This window comes from Aspergillus karnatakaensis, assembly GCF_047715665.1.
Source record: "Aspergillus karnatakaensis strain CBS 102800 unplaced genomic scaffold BJY04scaffold_34, whole genome shotgun sequence".
Taxonomy (NCBI): domain Eukaryota; kingdom Fungi; phylum Ascomycota; class Eurotiomycetes; order Eurotiales; family Aspergillaceae; genus Aspergillus; species Aspergillus karnatakaensis.
The window spans coordinates 109931-130093 of NW_027395746.1; the positions used below are offsets into that span (position 1 = coordinate 109931).

General features: G+C 51.1%; 11 protein-coding genes across 11 annotated transcripts; 4 read left to right on the top strand and 7 right to left on the bottom strand.

Annotated features, from left to right (window-relative positions):
* Positions 1 to 157: 157 nt before the first annotated feature.
* On the bottom strand, positions 158 to 1393 carry BJY04DRAFT_219685 (uncharacterized protein; the record flags this gene model as incomplete). The annotated part of the gene is made up of 3 exons (XM_073716643.1): positions 158 to 652; positions 726 to 1295; positions 1367 to 1393. The coding sequence occupies 3 exons, from the start codon at positions 1391 to 1393 to the stop codon at positions 158 to 160; spliced, it is 1092 nt and encodes a 363-aa protein (XP_073569693.1).
* Positions 1394 to 3269: 1876 nt separating this feature from the next.
* BJY04DRAFT_219686 (uncharacterized protein) lies at positions 3270 to 4937 on the top strand (the record flags this gene model as incomplete). Its single annotated transcript, XM_073716644.1, has 1 exon — positions 3270 to 4937. One exon carries the CDS (start codon positions 3270 to 3272, stop codon positions 4935 to 4937), a length of 1668 nt encoding a protein of 555 aa, XP_073569694.1.
* A 474-nt stretch (positions 4938 to 5411) lies between these two features.
* BJY04DRAFT_219687 (cupin domain-containing protein) lies at positions 5412 to 5932 on the bottom strand (the record flags this gene model as incomplete). Its single annotated transcript, XM_073716645.1, has 2 exons — positions 5412 to 5805; positions 5862 to 5932. 2 exons carry the CDS (start codon positions 5930 to 5932, stop codon positions 5412 to 5414), a joined length of 465 nt encoding a protein of 154 aa, XP_073569695.1.
* Positions 5933 to 6432: 500 nt separating this feature from the next.
* Positions 6433 to 7678, bottom strand: BJY04DRAFT_208381 (NAD dependent epimerase/dehydratase; the record flags this gene model as incomplete). Its single annotated transcript, XM_073713982.1, has 5 exons — positions 6433 to 6737; positions 6801 to 6896; positions 6958 to 7134; positions 7182 to 7365; positions 7415 to 7678. 5 exons carry the CDS (start codon positions 7676 to 7678, stop codon positions 6433 to 6435), a joined length of 1026 nt encoding a protein of 341 aa, XP_073569696.1.
* Positions 7679 to 9447: 1769 nt separating this feature from the next.
* BJY04DRAFT_192621 (putative cutinase 4) lies at positions 9448 to 10514 on the top strand. The gene is made up of 3 exons (XM_073711795.1): positions 9448 to 9845; positions 9912 to 10126; positions 10181 to 10514. The coding sequence occupies exons 1-3, from the start codon at positions 9669 to 9671 to the stop codon at positions 10446 to 10448; spliced, it is 660 nt and encodes a 219-aa protein (XP_073569697.1). The 5' UTR covers positions 9448 to 9668; the 3' UTR covers positions 10449 to 10514.
* On the bottom strand, positions 10495 to 11665 carry BJY04DRAFT_192623 (uncharacterized protein). The gene is made up of 3 exons (XM_073711796.1): positions 11337 to 11665; positions 11201 to 11230; positions 10495 to 11115 (listed from the first exon to the last, which is right to left on the bottom strand). Exons 1-3 carry the CDS (start codon positions 11544 to 11546, stop codon positions 11023 to 11025), a joined length of 333 nt encoding a protein of 110 aa, XP_073569698.1. The 5' UTR covers positions 11547 to 11665; the 3' UTR covers positions 10495 to 11022.
* A 1615-nt stretch (positions 11666 to 13280) lies between these two features.
* BJY04DRAFT_219690 (uncharacterized protein) lies at positions 13281 to 13943 on the top strand (the record flags this gene model as incomplete). Its single annotated transcript, XM_073716646.1, has 1 exon — positions 13281 to 13943. The coding sequence occupies one exon, from the start codon at positions 13281 to 13283 to the stop codon at positions 13941 to 13943; it is 663 nt and encodes a 220-aa protein (XP_073569699.1).
* A 461-nt stretch (positions 13944 to 14404) lies between these two features.
* On the bottom strand, positions 14405 to 14989 carry BJY04DRAFT_219691 (uncharacterized protein; the record flags this gene model as incomplete). Its single annotated transcript, XM_073716647.1, has 2 exons — positions 14405 to 14869; positions 14927 to 14989. 2 exons carry the CDS (start codon positions 14987 to 14989, stop codon positions 14405 to 14407), a joined length of 528 nt encoding a protein of 175 aa, XP_073569700.1.
* A 322-nt stretch (positions 14990 to 15311) lies between these two features.
* BJY04DRAFT_219692 (ankyrin repeat domain-containing protein) lies at positions 15312 to 17270 on the bottom strand (the record flags this gene model as incomplete). The annotated part of the gene is made up of 5 exons (XM_073716648.1): positions 15312 to 15896; positions 15950 to 16133; positions 16186 to 16292; positions 16350 to 16774; positions 16832 to 17270. 5 exons carry the CDS (start codon positions 17268 to 17270, stop codon positions 15312 to 15314), a joined length of 1740 nt encoding a protein of 579 aa, XP_073569701.1.
* Positions 17271 to 17532: 262 nt separating this feature from the next.
* BJY04DRAFT_219693 (uncharacterized protein) lies at positions 17533 to 18630 on the top strand (the record flags this gene model as incomplete). Its single annotated transcript, XM_073716649.1, has 2 exons — positions 17533 to 17939; positions 17991 to 18630. The coding sequence occupies 2 exons, from the start codon at positions 17533 to 17535 to the stop codon at positions 18628 to 18630; spliced, it is 1047 nt and encodes a 348-aa protein (XP_073569702.1).
* A 224-nt stretch (positions 18631 to 18854) lies between these two features.
* BJY04DRAFT_228801 (NADP-dependent oxidoreductase) lies at positions 18855 to 19899 on the bottom strand (the record flags this gene model as incomplete). The annotated part of the gene is made up of 1 exon (XM_073718925.1): positions 18855 to 19899. Exon 1 carries the CDS (start codon positions 19848 to 19850, stop codon positions 18855 to 18857), a length of 996 nt encoding a protein of 331 aa, XP_073569703.1. The 5' UTR covers positions 19851 to 19899.
* Between the last annotated feature and the right edge of the window lie 264 nt (positions 19900 to 20163).

A 20163-nucleotide genomic window follows, 5' to 3' on the forward strand; every position in this document is an offset into this window, starting at 1 on the left:
CCCAAACTCCAAAAACCATGTGAACGAGCCAGCCCACTCCGCAAGCCCCAACTTGAGATTAATCCCGGGTATCACGCGTGTTCCAAGTCCGACTCCATGAACCGCACCCATTATCGAAATATGCGGGTAAAACAAGATAAACACGTATGAAGGAAGATCAACTCGAAGTGCGGAACACAGCACCACCGAAGCTCCAGAGAGAATTCGCAACTTTAGCCGTCGCACGCTTCAACACGCCAATGACACCACGAGGAACCTGGTCATCATCTTGAAGAGCACCAGACATGGAATAGTCTTCCACCGGTGTTGTCTGGCTTGTCCGCCGGTCCCCATTCTTCATCTTCTTCAACCAAACAAACTCCATTGTGGTGTCCTTGGAGAAGCCGAAGCGATGCTTGATATACCACCAGTCCTCCTCGCTGACGAGGTTCTTCCCGTATCGGACCTTTTTGTGGAGAGCAAAGGCGTCGGTCATTGTCCTTGGCTGGCCGTAGATTAAGCGCCCGCACTGAATTATCTCGGTTCTGCCGTCCATCAGTTCGACTTTGAAGAGGATGCCGGGTTTGCTGTTCGGCTCGTTGTTGTAAAGACATCCGGCGTAGGCGAGGAAGCGTTTGACTTTCGAAAGGAGGGCGACGTTGAGGTTTTGGTACTAAATGAGAGGAGAGTTAGTTGCTTACCAGACCTGCACCAGTGTATATGGTATCGGGAGAAGGTCTACTCACAGTCGGGCCCTGGAACTTGGTACTGTTGACCGGCACCACGGTAGTGGACGACTGCTGCGAACGCTTGGCTGAGGCTGGAGGAGATGGGTTTGCAGGTGCCTGGGGTATAATGAGAGTGTTACGAGCAAAGGAGACTTGCTTCCTCGTTATCCAGTTTCTCCATTGCATACTCTCCATGCGCAGGCGCCGTGGGATTTGAGGCCTTGCCGAGCGCTTCTTAGTAAAGCGATGTGGCACGCTCTGCTCGACGGTCTTGGTGTTATTGACGGTGATCTTGGACGCAACTACAGCGAGGTTGTTGGAGTTGAGTGCATAGTCACTCCATGTGCTGGAACCCGAGGACGAAGATATTGTTCCGCACTCTGAATCCTCATCTGAAGAGACGGAGGACTTGATGTTGCGGAACTTGGACTGGCTCATCGTCCCCTCCTGGTGGTAGATCTCCAGAGAAGAGGAGAGCAGTGACACTCGCTGCCTGGGGTTGCCGGACAGAGTGTTTGAGTGGTTGATTTCCTTGGAGTGAGTCGCTGAATTCGCTCGTCCGACTCGAGACAGGCTTGATTCGCCACGCTGGAAGTGCAAGGTTAGTCCATCTGCAGAAAGAGAGACGCTTGATCTTGAAGGTTATATGGCTAGCTTACCTCAAAGTTAACTGAACGCTTGCTCATCGTGACGACGGCAAGCAAGTTGTATCAAAGCAGATAAAATCTTGAAGAGACAAGTGTAGAGTCTCCGCAGAGCAGAAGGTCAGCGATTGCAAGAAGATGCACAACAACACAACTTACAAGTTTGAAAGGATGGGATGTAGAGATCGATGAGGAGGGGGGTTGAGGAGTTGCAGAAGGAAGAAGAGAAGAGGAGGAGAGATGCATTCAAGAATCGAGGCAGTGACTGCGCACGAAAAGCTCAGGGAGAGGTGATTCTTCACACATCACGAGGGCAGGAGCCTATCAGAGCAGGTGAATCCTATACAGACTCACTCTCCAGGGCTCATGAATCAATTTTCCTAAATAGGTGTAGCGTCACGCCCCACTTTCTGTGAAAGAGAGTGAATGTAGGCCAGTCCATCAATCGTCATCACTTCTGGAGACTTAACTGGAAGCTTGATGGTGAAGGAGCAGGAGGTGCAAGCTGGTCGAGGCGTGAGGTGGATGAGTCGCGGGAGGGGGGTTGATATGTTACCTGAACAAGAAGCTGTAGCAAGTTGCCGGTGGGATTGAGAGCGGGGGGTAGGTAAGCGTAGTATGTTCCTTCGACCTGATTTTTCAGCATTTCCCCCAGTAGTGGACAAGATGTTCTTATACGGACATCACCCTACCTCCGATTACTCGCCGTTTAGCCTTTCGTCTTTACATATGCCGGACTGGTCCTTCGAAAGGACACCCAGTATGAGACTTATTGCTTAAGCTTCTCACTCGTGCCGCCGCTTCCACCAGGCGAATCCCCTGATTACCTTCCGGATAAAATGCCACAACCTCATTTATCCACCTTATCAACCCAGCCTCTCGTCGAAGCAAACTCTCCTCCCCTTGCGGGCGTATGCAAACGGCATTATAGAGAGCCTGCGCCTATTTCAACTGCATCACAACAATCATATTGCAGTCGACATTGCCGTTAGAGGCTGTTTCAAACTGGTCTCGACGCTAGAGATGCTATTCCATCGGGCTTAGCGACCTTCTCTATAAGTCCAGGTGCAGCCCCATTCCAAATATGCCCCTGACAAACTCCAGGTTTCGACCGCTTCAGTTTACCCTCCAAAGTAGTCACTTCGGCGTGGACTGGGTTTATTCTTCACCTGCTAACACTCAACGTTCCATTCACATAGTGATGAGCACACATCTTACTGAACCACGTCCAACGGCCGTATCGCACTGGCATTCACCTGCTCGTCCTCTCGACCTGCGTTCGAACAAATACAATGAGCCTGACGCTGAGACTGTCGATCGGCCTTCTAGCGATATATCGTGTTCGCAATTGTCGTTATTGACCGGGAGGCACCGCGTATATTGAGAACACTCAATCGACGGATCCAGATCGTCAGTTCCAATCGGTATCACCAAGCCAAACAACACCGCATACATCTTTGGGCATTGATGACGGGGATACGTGATACAAGCGTCGCTTATCGAAGCCGGGGATTTGACAGCGGTGGGCACACGCCCAGTTGGGGGAGACCTGGATCCAGTGGCAGCTCTACGAAGGCCGCCCGTCGCCATTATCCTGTAATGCATATACGAATCTCGGTATGACCATGGTCTCCATAGTCAGAGCTATCTACGGGGGTAAAAAGAACTGCGTCGTTGAGGAGAGATAGTACTACGAGGTGGGTGCGTGCTCCATAATCTACTTCATTCCCTTGCGGCTTGGAAGGTTCTATTTGTTTGAGCAGGAAATGTTTCTTCAGTAGATGCTCCTGCGCTGAGTGGAGACAAATGGGTATAAGCTATAGTTAGTATCAGACCAGTGGATTAACAATCTTCCATTCCTTCCCTGATCTTACTCCAAGAGTTGGCCTCCCACTCCGTCCACATTCTATCTTCCACCATGTTTCATGGAGAGTATGAGTACGATCGCGAGAGCTACTTATATTCTCATACTACTTTACCGGAAGATGATCCGTCATCTCTCTTGCTCGCCGGAGACCACAGCTTGATGGCTGCCCGCGACCTCAGCTCGATGACCCACACGCCTGGGCTGAATTTGTGTGATTTTGCTCAGACTTCTGAGGGTGACAACACCCCATTCCCTGTTGCCGACTTTGCGTTTGACGATGCATCATGGTTCGATTTGCCTCAGTCTCAGTACCAACCAGGTGACGAGTCCCCGCTAGCGATACCTAGTCCCGCTCAGTCGACTCCCAATAGCGACCGCGGGCTTCCACGTCGAAGAAGTCAGTATCTCGTGCAACGCTCTGCGAATGGGTCAACCCCTCCAATTGTAATCCCTAATGCAGCAGCCCCCGACCCGATGCAGAGATGGCGAGAGTCTCCTCCGGAAGATGAGCCCGCTGCAATCTCCGCCATTCTCAACGCGATGCGAACTATTCCCATCCAGCAGGAATCTCCATCCGCATCTGGCAGCGCACAGGGACCTGATGCGAACTCGAGCTTTGTTCAGTATCGCGCGCCTTCCATCACGAGTGGCGAGTCCAGTGCATCTTCAAGGGAATCCTTGTGGTCGAGCGGCTCGCTTTCGTCCACCCAAGCAGGCACCGCGAAGAAGCGGCTAAAAGCAAGCCGGCGAGCTGAAAAACCGCCCCAGAAACGGCAGACACGGGTGAAAGCTGATCGAAGGTTCTGCTGCACCTTTTGCTGCGACAGGTTCCGCACGAAATATGACTGGGCTCGGCATGAAAAGTCCCTCCATCTGAGTCTTGAGCAGTGGGAATGCGCGCCCAACGGAACGGTAGTCGTGTCTGAGACGGGAGGACAGACTCACTGCGCGTTTTGCAGCGCTATCGACCCCTCAGCAGAACACTTGAGCAGCCATAACCATTATTCCTGCCGAACAGACAGCGGACCGCGCGGATTCCGACGGAAAGACCACCTTGTACAGCACCTTCGCACCTTCCACCATCTCGACACCTTACCAGTAATTGACGACTGGCGAGCCAAGAACAAGCCCGTCACATCGCGATGCGGATTCTGTGACCAGAGTCTGAACTCGTGGGAGCAGCGTGCCGATCATCTGGCGTCTCACTTTCGGCAGGGAACGACAATGAAAGAATGGACAGGCGACCATGGCTTCCCTCCTGAAATTGCGCCCAGCATCATGAACTCACTGCCACCGTATCTCATCTGGACGGAATCCTTGAGCAGTATCCCCTTTTCAGCGACCAATACACAGGTTCAAGACCATTTCCACCAGATCTCAGCCCGTGCTCGCTGTCAGAACGGGCAGGCGCAGCAGCAGAATCCGTCTGAAGGGCTTGCCCCTGAGGATCCTCCCATAGAAACGGTGTCGATGAAGCAGCTCACCAGCTTCACCGAGGTGCTCACCCTGCATCTGAGTCGATATGCTCGAGAGCAGGTAGAAAATGGTGTCATACCGACCGACGCAATGTTCCAAGATGAAGCGCGTCGTGTTGTCTACGACTCAACGGACAGCTGGAATCAGACGATGGCGGACAATGACGAATGGTTGTCGCGATTCCGGCAGTTACACTGCGAGGGGAGGCCCTCTGTCGCTGAGCCTAGCACAGCCTTGCAATAACACTTTAAAGGGACAGTCTTTTGGGTAGTATATACCTCGTTTAGAAAATACTAGACTTATACCTATGGTAACGCACCTACTTCTGCCTCCTTACTCTTTCTCAACTACGTCAACTACCGACGAGTAGCATCCATCCATCCTGCAACAGATCGAAATGCGGCCTTTATATGATATTTCCCCTCATCAGGGCAATTCCTCAAAACTTAATCATCCTCACCTCCTGTACAGCAAAACCTCGGTTATCGTAATCACGAGTTCACCAATATTCCCACACTCGGGGCTCTGTCTACGCCAACTCGGTACCTTTCCAATAAAACCCTAGGACACACGCTGGCGATACCACCGGATACATGCATCACAAAGGACCTCGTGCAATTCTTGATATTGAGTCTTCATACTCTACCCTCACACAGTGTCTTCCAATCTTCTGACTACTGTACACGATGAGCGTCCACATATCTAATCCTGATTCAATCAAGCCTCAGCCTTTTCCTTCCTCTCCTCCTCCTCCCTCTGCGCATCAAGCACCACCAGCCGATGATAATTCCCATCGGCAACAACCTCATCATCCACCACCAAAACGGCAATAAAGCTCGCCTTCTCACTCGTGTTATTCTCGCTGCGCACATGGTGGCACCCGGGTGCTTCGTAGAAGATATCCCCCGCGCCCGTGACGACCGGGTCAGACTGGTTCATCTGGTTCAGCACGGACCCTTGTGTAATCACAGCCACGATGGCGGCGCCGGAGTGGGTGTGTGGCGGGGAGGCGGCGTTCGGGTCCATTTCGATTTTGCCAACGACGATTTGCTTGCCGGGGATGTTGGAGGGGTGGTAGATGTTCAGGATGGAGAAGGTTTCGCGGGGGCGGCTGGAGGAGTTAGTTAGTTGTTGGGTCATCTGGATGGTCGAGGAGGGGAGGGGTACCCTTCGACGGCGTAGGTGTCGCCGGACTTGACGACTTTGATGTCCTTTGCGTCGATCTTGGTGAGAGACATGGTGATTAGATTTGAAGATAGTGTTCCTGAAAAGAATGAAAGTATAAGAGTCAGCTTTATAACTCGGTGAAAGGCTATAGATCGTGTATTCGGGAGGTCGCCCCACCCCGATACCCGCCGGGTATCCATTGCACCCAATCACAGCGGGTCGATCGACCGAGCATCAAGGGTATGACCAACGATCTAGATCTCTCGCCTTAGCCAAAGGCTGTTTTATCGGATATATGCAAGAGCAAGGGAGTGGAATTCCGCGACGATGAACCCTTAGCTAAGCGTAATGCGGCCTTGTACCTCAATGTGTGTCGTTGCCCAGAAAGGAGATGAGTAGGAAAAGAGGTTCATCAAGACAAGGCTGCACAAGAGGTTCCTGTTTTACCTGCCAAGTATCGTTAGAACTGGCTTGTAGTGCTGAGATCACCTGGTGATTCCTGCTATGGCACCGAGCCCCTTCATGTATTAATAGACTACATCAAAAATCGCAAATCGTTCATCTGATCAATCTAGTCAAGCCCCTCAATACCAGCAGACAGACTGTCCTCAAAAGAGGTCCAACCCTTCCTGCCAAAGAACTCGCCAAGCAATGCCTCAGCTTTTGAAGCAGGGAGGATCGTGGCCCCGTCACGTCCCTCATTCTTGGGCGGGTCGGGAATCAGTCTGTTGTTTGGTCTTAACTTTCGCAGAGCCTCGATATAGTCCGTCCAATTCCTCGATCCCGCAAAGCCGAAGATCCGCTGAGACTTCACTTTCTCGCCGAGAAGGGCAATCAGATGGAGACGGGCGACGTCTTCAACATCTACGTACCATTCTGCTTAGAGAATAACGGTTAGAGGTGACGCAATGGAATATTTAATTGAGAGGTGTCTCTTACTGGGTGGGGCCATACTGAAGACGCCGGGATTTCCTTGGAGAAAGGTGCGGATGTAACCCATAGTTGAGCCGAAGATCTCTGGATGAAGAGTTCTGCCTAGCTGTACCGTAATGTATCCGTCAGAGATATCCTTCCTTTCTTAGTAGGAAGTGGACACCCACGTTGAAGTCAGGAAGGACCGCATTGAACTCGAAATGAGGTTGATTCTCTTCAACCCACTTCCAAGCCAGTCTTTCCGCTTCTGCTTTGGATGCTGAGTACACGGTGTAAGCTTTCTCTTTCTCAGGAGTCGCCGGATCCCAGGCTGCCTTAATAGCAGCATCATTCCAAGTGTCTGACTTATTGTTAGCGAGCCTTTATAGCAGAACGTGCGACACTTACTTTCATCTACCGTGAGTCCGCTCGTACCCGCCCAGCCAGGCGTGTAGCAGGCTCTTGCAGAGGATGTCAGGACCACCCTTCGTATGGTCGAATGCTTAATTGCGACCTCGAGAACCGTCCGGACTGCGCCCTTCACCCACGGAATCACAGCATTCGGGTCTGTACTCAACGACAAGTCGCCTACCTGTAAACTGTCAGGAACGTATGAAAGCTTGAGGGACGAAAGGCTTAACCATGTGGATTACACCCGATACTCCGTGCAGCGCATCGTATATGCATTGGGCATTGCTGAAATCGGAGACGATCACCGTCTCGAAACGTCCCTTACCGTACTTGTCTTCGAAGAATTGGTTCAGCCATGGTTTGGGATTGCGGACTGTGCCGCGCACTTTATAGCCTTGTTCGAGAAGCTTGTCGACGGTATGCGATGCTATGAAGCCATTGGCACCGGTAACAAGGACTGTCGCATCGGTTGGGAGGATGTAGGAAGGGCCCATTGTGCAGACTGGATAGCAGTTGTTTATTCACTGACTCTTTAAAGATTGCTTCCATGGAATAAGGGGCGTATTTAAATAACATATCAACTCTCACCAGCTTGAGCTTAATGTGAGTTATTTACGAATCCGATGCAGAAGACACACCTACGAGTTACCTTCGCGTGGTGCTAGGTTGATCTGCTGCCGATTACATTGGCTGTAGCGTCTAATGCAACGGCTGACCGATGAGTCTCGTGAAACTGTGGATAAATATCCATCGCCGAACGTAGCATAGCCATGAATTCATACAGAGCTGATTGGCTGCAGCGTGTGATTAAGCGGCTGGCCGATGAGTGGACCTCCGGCAAATCGTCAAGAATTATCTATTTACGACAATATGTGTGGATTCACTACCTGACAAGTGATAGGTTTGTCTGTGATCTAAGCTGATTCGCTGCAGCGTCTAATCCAACGGCTGAGTGGGTAGTCATCCCTACTATTCGAGCAGATCACTCATTATAGCAATAGACTACAGGTCAGAAATGGAGATAAAAAATATCCAGGTGTGCTTCGTTTTCTCCACTCCTTTTTACCAACTCTATTTCCAGCCTGTCCAAGCCGTGCAACCCGTCAAGGCCGGGCGCATGGTCCTAGCCTACCGCTTCACGCACACACTCGTCTACATAGTTCGCTTACCCATCAAGACGATCATACTCCTGTAGATTAGGGAGGGAGTATTGCGAGTCGCGCAGGAACTATTTTCATTGTTCATTTTTCCGGCGTGGTGGATTGGTACGGAGCTCAGCTATCCGATACAGTTTCCTCAGCGCCATTTGGCCAACACTAGGTTCTCGATCCAGGCCACCTGGCAATGCGCGCATTATTTGAACAGGAAGGTATGGAAATTCCTTACAAATAGTAAATAATAAGATAGAATGTATACAGAAGGGAGTAACGTGGATGGTGATCGCATCTACATATAATTCCAAAGTGTACATAACTTAGAGAATGCATCTCCTATCGTGACCCGAAGTCTCGCACTCTGCCTTTTCAGAACAAAGCAGTGGATGCGCTACCAGTACAGGCAGCACGGTTGCCTGTTCCCTAGATCTGGGAATGTGTTTCTTACTTATGGATCATTCAGGCAGGTCCTCTCGCTAGAAACGTGGCCGAGTCCTAAGAGGGTATCTTCGACGAAAAGTGCGACTTTGGTCCGTGACACACCAGTTTAACAAACCTTGTCAGCAGCACAGGAGCTGCAAGTTGACATTCCCGGGACCTCCGGAAGTCAAATCCTCGTGGTCCGGCGCAAGACCCCAGGATGGTCAAATGCCCTAGGGGCGGGGCCGGCTGGAGATCGACGATCTGGTTCAGGCACCGTGCCTACTCCACAGGATACCATCACGGGTGCAACCCTCGGTTGCTCAAAGCGAACAGGATAAAGAGAGTACCTGCAGGTGACAGCTGTCGAGCTGAAGCATATTTATCAGAAAGGCGCGGTGTATCAACCTCGGTTGTCTCGGTACTCGCCCCACAATCGGCAGTTGCTGTCTCAGAGTCTTCTCTCGGGATTTTGCCGAATTGCCAATGGCCCGATCAATCAGCAGGATTGTATCAAGTGTGAGATCCTGCAGCTTTCAAACAATCCGGGGTCGGCTGACCCGACTGCAAAACAAGCCCTAACAACGCTAACCACTACCAGAGACAGCCACCGAGACACGGTTGACCACGATTGGTGGGGACCATGGAAGCTCGCAGGATCCGAAACAGCCTCCATCTTATCGCCAATTTTTGAGATCAAGATTGGACCTCTCGCTAATTTTTCAATCTCGGCATTTGTATAGCCTAGGATATTTGCCCGGCGAAATGTGTCCATGAAGGATCTATACGGAGGGCAGGGGAAGTATAAATTGACCAGCAGGAGCCATGTTGATATCCCTTGCTCCAGCACCCCAGCGATAACCCTCAACCTCCTCGTCTCGCCCCTGAGTTCCTCCAGTCTGCCCCTGCAATGGCCATCAAGACTTTTCTCGTCGCTGCCCTGGCCGCGCTGGCTGTCGCCAGCCCCGTGCCTAACCCTGAGCTCGAAGCGCGCCAGCTCCTAGACCAGGCAAATGACTTGAAGACCGGAAGCTGCAAGGGTACCACCTTTATTTTTGCTCGCGGCTCAACTGAGACTGGTAACATGGTATGTTCATTTTGTTCAACTGTGCATGCTTCTTGTCATCAGGAACAAACTGACTCACATTGATAGGGTATTGTGGTTGGACCCGGCGTCTGCTCAAGCCTAAAGCTAAAGCTCGGCGGTGATGTTGCCTGCCAGGGTGTAGGCGACGGCTACAAGGCTGAACTGGCGCCGAACTTCCTACCCAAGAACACGAACCAGGCCAGCATCGACGCTGCGACGAGTATGTTTGAGCTTGCGGCGTCGAAGTGTCCGGATACGCAAATTGTCGCGGGTGGATACAGGTGAGCCCACTACCCTTATGTCTTGCTACGTATCACAATGCTAATAATTCCCAGCCAAGGAACCGCCGTAATCTCCAACTCCATCCAAGCCCTCTCCGACGACGTAAAGTCCATGGTCAAAGGTGTTGCACTCTTCGGTTTCACGCGCAACTTGCAGGATGGTGGGAAGATCCCTGGGTATCCGCAGGATCAGACGAAGGTTTACTGTGCGCTGGGTGATATGGTCTGCACCGGCACGCTGATTATCACGGCGGCGCATATGACATATGGTGCCGATGCAGGAGCTGCTGCTACTTTCTTGGCCTCGAAGGTCTCGACCTAGATCCTGCAGTTCAGCTATGGGTATAGAAGGGAGCGAGGATGTTGAAGGGACGGTGATTCATGTAATTCGCTTCTGAGATAGACAGACTCTAAAGAAACGGTTTCTTGTCAACGCATCGGGCTGTCCTGCTGTAATGTCCATACAAGCGCTTCAAAGTCGAGTTACTAGCTGCTCTACTCTCACCAGCTGGCACCTGCATGTCTCATAGGTCTCCCCGAGGCTCACACTCATTGGTGCTGAATGCGCCTTCTTCAACCACGGATTATACCGGTTCCTTGTGCCGCCAATGTTCAACAATATTCGCATATGATAAGACTGGGAGCTCAAATACTGTCTCCAAAATTTGTAAGTTATCACGCGTTGTTTTCTCCGCCAGGCTAAGACCGGTTTCATGCCCCCGCAGACCCCAGAAACGAATGTGCTTGACCCATCCAATATCTCCGTATACCCTAACACTGTAGTCATAAGTAGTCACCTTGTTTATCTCACAGCCACATGATATAGTATTAAGCCTTGTAAAAAGCTGTAACCGTTGGTAGCTATATCATACCCCGGAGGAACCAAGATCGCCACTTCACTCCGCAAACTGACCCGGCATCTCAGCACAATAGTGCAGCTGCGAATCACCATCACCAAGAGAGATATGGCCGTAGCATCCCCAGTCGTCCTAGAAGTCATCCACTCTGGTCAGCTGCGCGGTTTCGTGTTTCCACATCTCGACTATCAACCCCAAGGTAAAGTTCCATACTTACCGGGCAGTAACAAAGAGACTGATCCTCCGTCTAGTTACGCTATATGTCAGTTGAATCGAACGCACATCCAGCCATGCTGGGAATCAGTTGGGAGACTGTGGGGCTGATTTAGACTGGACTGGACAGGATGCCTTACGGATAAAGTGACACGACAGATCGCGCCGAATCCTGCGCAGATGGGTATCCTAGAGCCTAACCTCGGGCTCTGCTCTGCTTTCTCCTGCGCGTGGAGTCTGAGAGAGTGCTTCACGTTTAGTTGGTCGCTGTGTATGAGGATCTGGAGAGGGTTCGCTGCACCTGCCGCTACCAGGAGGGAGATAGGGAGGATGGAATGACTGAGCAACATTGTGATTTGAAGACTTGGGGTATATTGAGACGAGAGATGTGTTGTCTGATGCTTTGTGTGTTTGTAAGGATGTTAAGGATCAATCAACCTAGAGCCGGGGAGTGGGCAGTTTATATGTCTTGCCAGCAACGGCTAGATGTTCTTCTGGCTGGGGTATAATATAAGGGTGACCCTTGGTGTCTAGTCCAGATGTCGATGATGGGGCATGGGCAGGTTCCAGTAGATTCCTAGCCAACAACGGCTCGTGTTCTTCTGGCCGGGCTATGTCGGAGCTGGAATACGTCACTGCGTGCATTCATGCATGCAATCCGGGTTTGACGGAATAGACTGTGAGTGGTCTATCGTAGATGTTTGGAGATGTTTTGAGGGTGATTCTTGATATCTGGTCCAGACGTGAATATAGAACTATAGCCAGATCGGCCGCCACTGGCTGATGTCCGTAGCTGGAATGGGTACAAGGGCTTTGGGTAGGCAAGTTACCTTTCCAGTCCATCACCGGGTCGGATATAAGGGCATTCGTAGAAATCACCGTCGCCGTCATCAAGTATGACCATCTGGGGCGGGTTGGGTGTGCTTGCGGCCAAGAGAAGGGGGAAGGGGATGATGAAAAGGCCTAGCAGCATTGTGGGGATTAGAACGCTGTTGTATAACGGGATAAATAATAAATAAATTGTCGCTTGTTAGGTATATCTGATATGCTTAGAAGATTTAGTTCAACCTAGGAATAGGGTAGTTTATATCCTTAGCCAGCAACCGCGGGGTGTTCTTCTGCTGGGCTATGTAGAGGATTAAGTTCGTCAGATTTCGTTCATGCATGCAGCTCGGGTCGAGCGGAATGAGCTGTGAGTAGTGAATCGTGGATTTTCGAAGATAGTATGGGGGTAATCCTTGCTACCTAGGCCAGATCTCGATGTTGAACTATGTGGCCGTGCGAACGGGTTGAACTTTTGCGGGGTATGCGGTTCTCCTCTCCAATAAGCATAGGTATACACAAGGCATTCTCCGGCCAGCTGATATATTTATGATTCTGCAGGGCAGATGTATTGGCTGTCCGGTATGTACAAGATTATGGAATGGCCGTTAGCCTGATACGCACTTTGCTGCAAAGCCTATGGATTGGTGAATTGTTCTCGTTGGGCCTTGCGCGTCAAAAATAATGGAAGGCGCCACTGGTGGGGGTATGACTCTCGGCAATGCTGCCTTTAAGTTTGTTAGATCGACGACGCCTAGACAATTGGGAGCCGCAGTCGGAGGTACTAGTGGAAAGAATGATGGACCATCCCTACGGAATTCAATGTGAATCATCTCGCTCAAGATTCGGTTCGCTTGTTGCTTCGTTGATGGGCGCTGATAGTACATATATAAACCCTTCGTCAGTCAGAGCTCACAGGAGAAAGGGCTCAGTTGCACAAGGCAGTTTGCCATATCGTTGCAATAACTGTTTCTCACAAACAAATCCACCCCCAGCAGACTTCAGTTCGCCTTCCCTTGGGTCTGATAGCTACTGAATTCGGAATCATCCAGCAACCATCGCGCCAAGTCTGATGCAGGCAGTGCAGCGCCACCACATGTGAGAACGAGAGGTTCTGGTTACTTTCCCACTCTTGTTTGCCTGTTCAATTCTCTCGGCTGAGCTCATTCCACTCTCCATAGCTACCTTAACCTCAGCCTCAACCCACTTCCCGGAACTCAACATTCTCCCTCCCCACCATCTTACCCACAGGAAACGCAAACATGCCATCCTGCCGCAACTTCTCGCGCTTCTGCACCTGCCGCCTCAGCGACAACTTCCCACACAGCAACTACTCCACCCTCGGCGACTACTTATGTATGTGTGGTTTTCTGTGCGCCACCGGCCTAGGGTTTGTCTTGGAGTCTATCGACGATTGCAGGAACGGGCGGAAGGAGAAGAAGAGGCGGGAGGCGAGGGAGAAGAATCGGAATAATCAGAGAGGTGAAGGAGGTGAAGGGGAGGAGAATGGTGTCTCTTATCGAGATCGGAATGGGGATAGGGTTGGAGATGGAGGTGGTGATGATGGGGTGATTAAGGAGCAGCCGAGAACGTCGCCGGATAAACCGCAGTTTAAGAGGGAGGAAAAGATGGATGAGAAAAGCGAGGGTACTTTGGAGACGAAGAAGGGTGCTGCGGATGTGAGTGGAAATGCGAGTAACGGTGCAGGTGGGACTGTTGGGGGTGGGAAGAGTGGAGTTGGAGCAGGGCATGAGGAGGCAAAGGTGGTCAGTCAAGGGCCTGGGAGGAGACCTGAGTGGGAGAGTGTTGAGGACAGGGTAAAGGGGTGGCAGAGTGAAGGCAGGACCCGGATTGGAGAGTTTAGGGTCGGGATTGATACACTCATGGACCCTACATTTGACGTCGAAGAGACGAAGATCGGGTGACTAACAGGATGAGACTGGTATGTATTATGACTACTCTAGATTGAGCATCGTCGAACGGTCATTGAAGCCTAAAGCTCGTCCAAACCAAACATGTTCGTGCCCATCTCCCCGTCGACGGTGTACATCTCCCCGATCTTTGCCCTGTCCCAGAACGCAGCTTTCGTATAAGTTCCATTGGCCCAGGAACTTCGGAGATATTCAATTCCCTTAAGTTCCAAAAGGAATGCCGAATAACGTCCCCCCAATAGCCCAACCATAGCAAGCGCAGACGCCCCGTAACAAAACCTTCGCGGTCAAGAATGACGAGAAAGGCGTCAATAGCCAGGCGGTGCAGGGTATCCGGGAACAGTCAAAAATTCTGATTGATCGCCCGCTTCCACCTTTCCTCATCCTTGATTTTACATGTTCCTGCAACCTTTTGGAATTCCTTCCTTGCGGAGGCAGTGTCGCGTGAAGATAGATTAGCGCCGCGGCAAAGCCCTGACAGAGGACCGGCCAGCTCGGGGAGAATGAATGTCAAATACCGCCCTCCAGTCATTGCCGAAGTTGAACACAGTCGGGTCATCGAGTACGCGTCCGGCGAGGCGTTTCTCGTGGAACTCATCACAGTATGAATGAATCTTCGTTGCCCAGGACTCGTTTAGTGCCTGGCCCGGAACATGTGGCGTATAATAGGTGCGCACAACAGGCACCGCATGACCAGGTCCTTTGACCCAGATGTCCAAAGCTATCTGTCGGAGTTGCTGAGAGCGCCAAGGGGCCAGGATGATATCGATGCCCCTTTGGTTCGGGGTGTGGGCTACGATTGGGCATTGGCGTTCGGTTCCATCGTAGTCGCCTGGGATTGGAGACATTCGAAGGAAGTCTTGCACGATGGCTCGTCGTGGCTCGGAGTCGGTGAGATTAGATTTGTATTTCCATTCTCGCTAGGGGTGGCAGGGTAGGTTAGCTCTGACATGAAGACGAAAGAGACTTCCGCTCACAATGAGATGCTGTTCGACAGGGAGGGCTCCCCAGGGTGGCACGACGTCGGACTCCGTGGACATTTTAGTTGTCAATTGTGAGATGAGTGTTCGGACAATTGATGAATCGACAATTAAAAAAACAGAAAACTCGCTAATTAAGAAGAAAGAATAAAAATCCGAAGGAGCTTGGGAACCACAAGATGTAGGTTGTCGTGCCTCTTCGTTTGCTTGCTGCCACACGTTGTGGAGGGGTACAGCCATGATAAGTCTCAACATCCGTTTGACCCCCGGTTACAAGCTGTCAAAACAGCTATCAGGGCTATGTTATTGTCGGTGGCATTCTGTACCACAACTGCAGTCTGTCGATACTATGCCTAGCACAGATGGCAATCTAGGTTCTGCATCATTCCATATCCATTGAATCATCCCATCCGATATAGTCCTGTTCTGTGTCGCTAAGATCTTCGTTCTCAGAAGCCTCTTCGCCCTCGCTTTCATATTCGCTCGTTTGCACCGATGACCCGCTTGAGTCCCACGGCTGGTAGTCTGCTCCACAAGGGATGTCACACCTAACAAGTGCGTTGGACCAAATGACCTTCAGAACATCGAGACGGGATAGATCCACTATATCAGCAGGTGTTTGACCTGAAGCATTTGCAATGCTGGGGTCTGCTCCAGCTTGAATGAGGCACACCAGTACCTCCTCGAGCTCTTCTTCAAATCCAACGCCCGCGTTGTAGTAAGTCGGAGGGAAAGACAGGACGGCAAAGTGAAGACAGGTATTGCCGGCATTATCCCGGGCTTCCACACTAGATAATAGTCCGAGAAGGATTTCTATTCCAGCCTGTGATGGCCCAGAAGCTGATTGTCCACAGTACTGAAGAAGCAAAGTTTGCCCCATACTGTCTCGGTCGTTTACATCTATAAAATGGGAGCCGTGTTGCAGAAATAGTCTGAGAACAGTTCCGGCATTGAGTTCTGGATCGTCCTATTACACACTTAGTATCTTGACTCAAATACAGGTCTTACGTTGCGGCCTACAAAATTCGCAAACCTTTGTGCAAGAATATCGAGAAAAGCGCAAAATCCACCCCCGATTGTCGGGTCCGACCCGGCATCAAGTAATAGCCTTCGACATTTATTTGCGCGGTCACGCCGGATCATGCCCACTTGCCAATCCTCATATACCACGTAGTCTTCGTAGTCGACTTGTCCAAGAAGATGCCTGATATGGTGAGCTGGATTGGTTCGTTAGAATCATATTCTTTCATGCCTACCTCCTCTTTCCGTCGTCGAAAACCAGGGCTTCCTCCACGGCATCGATGTCCGCTCCAAGTTCGATAAAATATTTGCAGATCTCAACATCACATCCGGCCACTGCGTACTGCTTTCAGTCAGAGACACCGAGAATATATTTGTTCTGGGGTAATATGAAGCCTACTGTAATCAACGATCGACCAGCCTCATCGCAGTCCCATAAGGATGCTTGACCATCCTTGAAAAGCTTCTGCAAGCCTCCAAGGTCTCCTTGTGATATCAATTTATGAACAAATGAATCAGATTGAATTTGCCTTCGTGCTATTATCAGAGGACCTATCAATTTCTGTTGGACGACCGGATGTCGCACGTCGCGCGACCGTTTGATATAAACCGATATGTGAGGCTTCCGCTCGGGATCCCCCTCAAGTTCCGGCTGGATATCAATTCTTGCAGTCAGCTCCTCATATTTTGGGTCTTGTCCTTGATGACCTCCAACTTCGACTCTCCGGGTCTGGATTTGCACATCACAATGGGGCAGGTGGGACGAATGAGCGTGCCGTAGTATGGATATCGGCTCGGTTCCTTTCAATGCGTCACTTCGTATTGCTAACGAACGTCAGCAGTTGGTATATGTGAAGATGAATGGCATGGAAAAACACTAACAATGAGAGTGAGAGGTGTTGATAGATACATGCTCAGATGCCGTAAGAATTTGATCAATTGTCCGTAAGCCTTCCTGACGTGAGTTTTGCTGTGCTGGCTCAGATGTGCTGGTGCCCACAGGAGGAGAAATAGCCCGAAGCAAGCAAGTGATATTCCCCAGTATGTACCTGGCCTCTTGTCCGGTTGCTACCCTCTTCTGACTTTTCCCCAGAAAGCTGAGTTGGCTGACACTTATGAAGATCCTGTCGGAGTTGACGGAATCATCACTCCTCGGGAGTATGCCCCTCAGCATTTCCTGGATCTGGATGAACATTTCAGGAGAGAGGGCACCCTGTGTGTTGAAGGTGCAGTGCTGGAAGAACCCTTGGTTCAAGAAGGCTCCTTGCGCCAGCGAAGTTTGCCCAAAGGTCTGCTGAACAAAATCCGATCGCGAATTCATGAAGGCACTTTCGAGGGAACGAGATGCAAAATTGCTATTTCAGCCGCTATTGGGGCGTGAATGGATTGATGACAGGTGGTGATGGATTCTCAGCGCTGACCCAGGTGAAACAACAGCAAAGAGGGGCGCATCGAGCCTCAGTCAGCACGTGACGAGTCAGCCTTGGGTACGTATATATTTGCTTCTGTTGAAGGAGGGGAATGTTTTTTTTGTTTCCTCCCTTTTCAGCCTTGCTACGAGACTACCAAACCAACTGATCAAGATGACCGAACCGATCGGAGTCACGTCGGGCACACTTACCGTGCTCGAGACGGTAAGACAGCTCTATAACTTTATAGAAAGTATCATTGATGCGCCAAATGTTTTGGCGAGAGCAAAGGTCGATCTGCGTATGACTGTCGAAGTTTTAGAGGATATGAGCCAATACGTGGCCGGGCGGGGAACGAAGACGCAGAACCAGGATGCCCCTTTATCGTCAGTCTTGGCCGAGTGTTTGCTCAAATGTAACGCTCTGCGCTTACTGTTGCATGACCTTGTTAAAAAGACTGGAGGCCTGAGCATTTTGGACAGAACGAGGCTAGCTTTGAAGGAGGATAGCATCGAAAAGTTGAGAAACGACATCAGCTCAGCTCGAGAATGCCTCGTGGTTGCCCTTAGCAGCTTAATTCTGTGAGGCTTGTCATGTTTGCGTAAACAGGAATAGACTGACCAGGAGTGCAGTACCGCCTCGACGAACAGCTATGAAGCCATCATGGACTACCAACAACAGGCCAGCAGTGCCACCGACAAAATCAAACAACGCATGGAGGAGATCCAAGTGGCGATGAGGGTCCTCGGTACCCAAATCGGCGAGGACGTTAGAAAGAGCTTGATCGAGGAGACTTTGACACTCAAAGAGCGTCTGAGGCTATGTGAGGAAAGCGTAAATCTTATTCAAGACCACGCGAAGTACAAATCAGTTGTTGGTGACATCAAATCCGGTGAGGCTGCCAGGGCTTTTGCGGGGGTAGCGACGAACCGATTGCAAGGGGGCGTTGACCAGACCTTCGGAGACAGCGACCTTGGACCACGGTCAATCACTTTCATGGGCGCTGGTGATACTGATGCAGTGCTCGGCTTCTTCCAGCATGCCGGCGAACAAGCGAGGTCTGCTCTGGATAGCGGCGATCAACCCGCCAATCTTCCCCGACTTGGCGTTGTATTTCCCCAGCTACAATCTCCTTCCACGGGCCCATGGCAGGCAACTCAATTATCGCTCCCAGAGCATACCGCCACATCTCAATACGTCGTCGAACGGGTCAGTTCGAGCGATATACACGATCGCCGGGAGAAGAGTGAGAGTCGGAAGAAGCACCACTGACGGGTGGAGGCCTTGACCTTGATCTCGCGCCGTTCGCTCCTTTCTTCAGCTTCCCACTGCATTCACTCGAGTAGGAAAAGGCTCTTGATCATGAATATTGAATATAATATTTCTTGGAACCTAGTACATTCAGTCGATCGAGGCTTCAAGTTCGTACTTTTATCAGTTACATAGCGAAAACATCAAAAAGGCCAACACTGCGGGCACATGTACGCAGCAGCACCCTACTGATTCAACGCCAAATCAATAATGACCTTCCCCTTGGCATGCCCCCCCTCAACCCTTTTGAACGCTTCCGCAAACTGCTCCAACGGCCAGACACTATCCACAACACCCCTCGCCATCCCCTCCTCAACTAGCCTCGTTATCGGCTCCAAATGCTCCCTCTTCGGCTCCATCACGAAGAAAATATCCTTCACGACGTTCACAGCAAGCTCCTCAGGCTTTGCCATATCCGGCGGCTGGAAGATACTCAGCATAATCCCACCCTCCTTGACAGTCCACCACGCATCAGCCAACGACCTCCGTCCAATACAGTCGATCACAACATCAACCTTGTTCGCAGCGTCCTCAGACCAAGCTTTAACATCCATACTGCGATAATTCAATACCTCATCCGCCCCAAGAGATTTGACAAGCTCAATATTATCCGGCCCACACGTCCCAACAACCGTAGCACCAGCGATCTTCGCCAGCTGCACAACCCACATCCCGACACCACCAGAGGCAGCGGTCACAAACACCCTCTTCCCTTTCCAATTCCCACTCTCGATGTCTCCAATACCGGTATGAATGAACAGGGCCTGCCACGCTGTCTGTGCAGACAATGGAATAGCCGTCGCCTCAACAGTCGATAGCCCCTTCGGTCTAAGTGCAAGTTCCTCCGTCACGCCGATCGTGTAATCGCTCGCGCAGCCATTGCGGAGGTAATTCGAGCGGAAGTACACTTCGTCGCCGGTTTTAAATGGCGAGTTCGTAGGGGCGGTCACGACGCTACCGGAAACGTCGTAGCAGGGGATGAATTCGCGGGTGGTTGGCGGCGGGAAGTTCAAGGGCCAGAGCAGTTCGCCGGAGCAGGGAGAGACGGCGTGGACTTTGATGAGGTGCTCGGTTGTGTTTGGGGTGGGTGTTGGGAGAGGACGGGTTATGAGAGTCAGGTCGGTGGATTTGGGGGATGGTTGGATGAGGGCGCGCATTGTTTTGGGGAGAGTGGTGGTCATTTTGGTGGTTTTTATTGAGAAGGGCCGAGATAGGAGGGAGAGGGGGGGCATAGAGAGCTTAGTTGAGTGTGGTGTATATTACTTGGCTTTCTGTGGAAGATCTCCTCGGAATATATATCCTTCTCTCGTGTTATATCCATGGATTATCTCTGTATGCTTCCATGCATGATGACTGTATCAATAGGCTATTGAACGCAGGGTCTAGATGAACGCCATGTGGAGCCACTAGTCCGCAGCTTCATCTGGCTCATTTCTGCGGCTATCTTGGCCGAGTCCAAAATCTCCTCCTTCTCCTGACTCACCCATTACTCAC

Bases quoted from the DNA above. Each gene is read 5' to 3' on its own strand.
- BJY04DRAFT_192621 (XM_073711795.1), top strand. From the start codon at position 9,669: ATGGCCATCAAGACTTTTCTCGTCGCTGCCCTGGCCGCGCTGGCTGTC. The intron at 9,846-9,911 runs GTATGTTCATTT...TCACATTGATAG, and splicing joins CAACTGAGACTGGTAACATG to GGTATTGTGGTTGGACCCGG. The intron at 10,127-10,180 runs GTGAGCCCACTA...AATAATTCCCAG, and splicing joins ATTGTCGCGGGTGGATACAG to CCAAGGAACCGCCGTAATCT.
- BJY04DRAFT_192623 (XM_073711796.1), bottom strand. From the start codon at position 11,546: ATGTTGCTCAGTCATTCCATCCTCCCTATCTCCCTCCTGGTAGCGGCA. The intron at 11,231-11,336 runs GTAAGGCATCCT...TAGCGTAACTAG, and splicing joins TCTGTCGTGTCACTTTATCC to ACGGAGGATCAGTCTCTTTG. The intron at 11,116-11,200 runs GTAAGTATGGAA...GATGACTTCTAG, and splicing joins AGTCTCTTTGTTACTGCCCG to GACGACTGGGGATGCTACGG.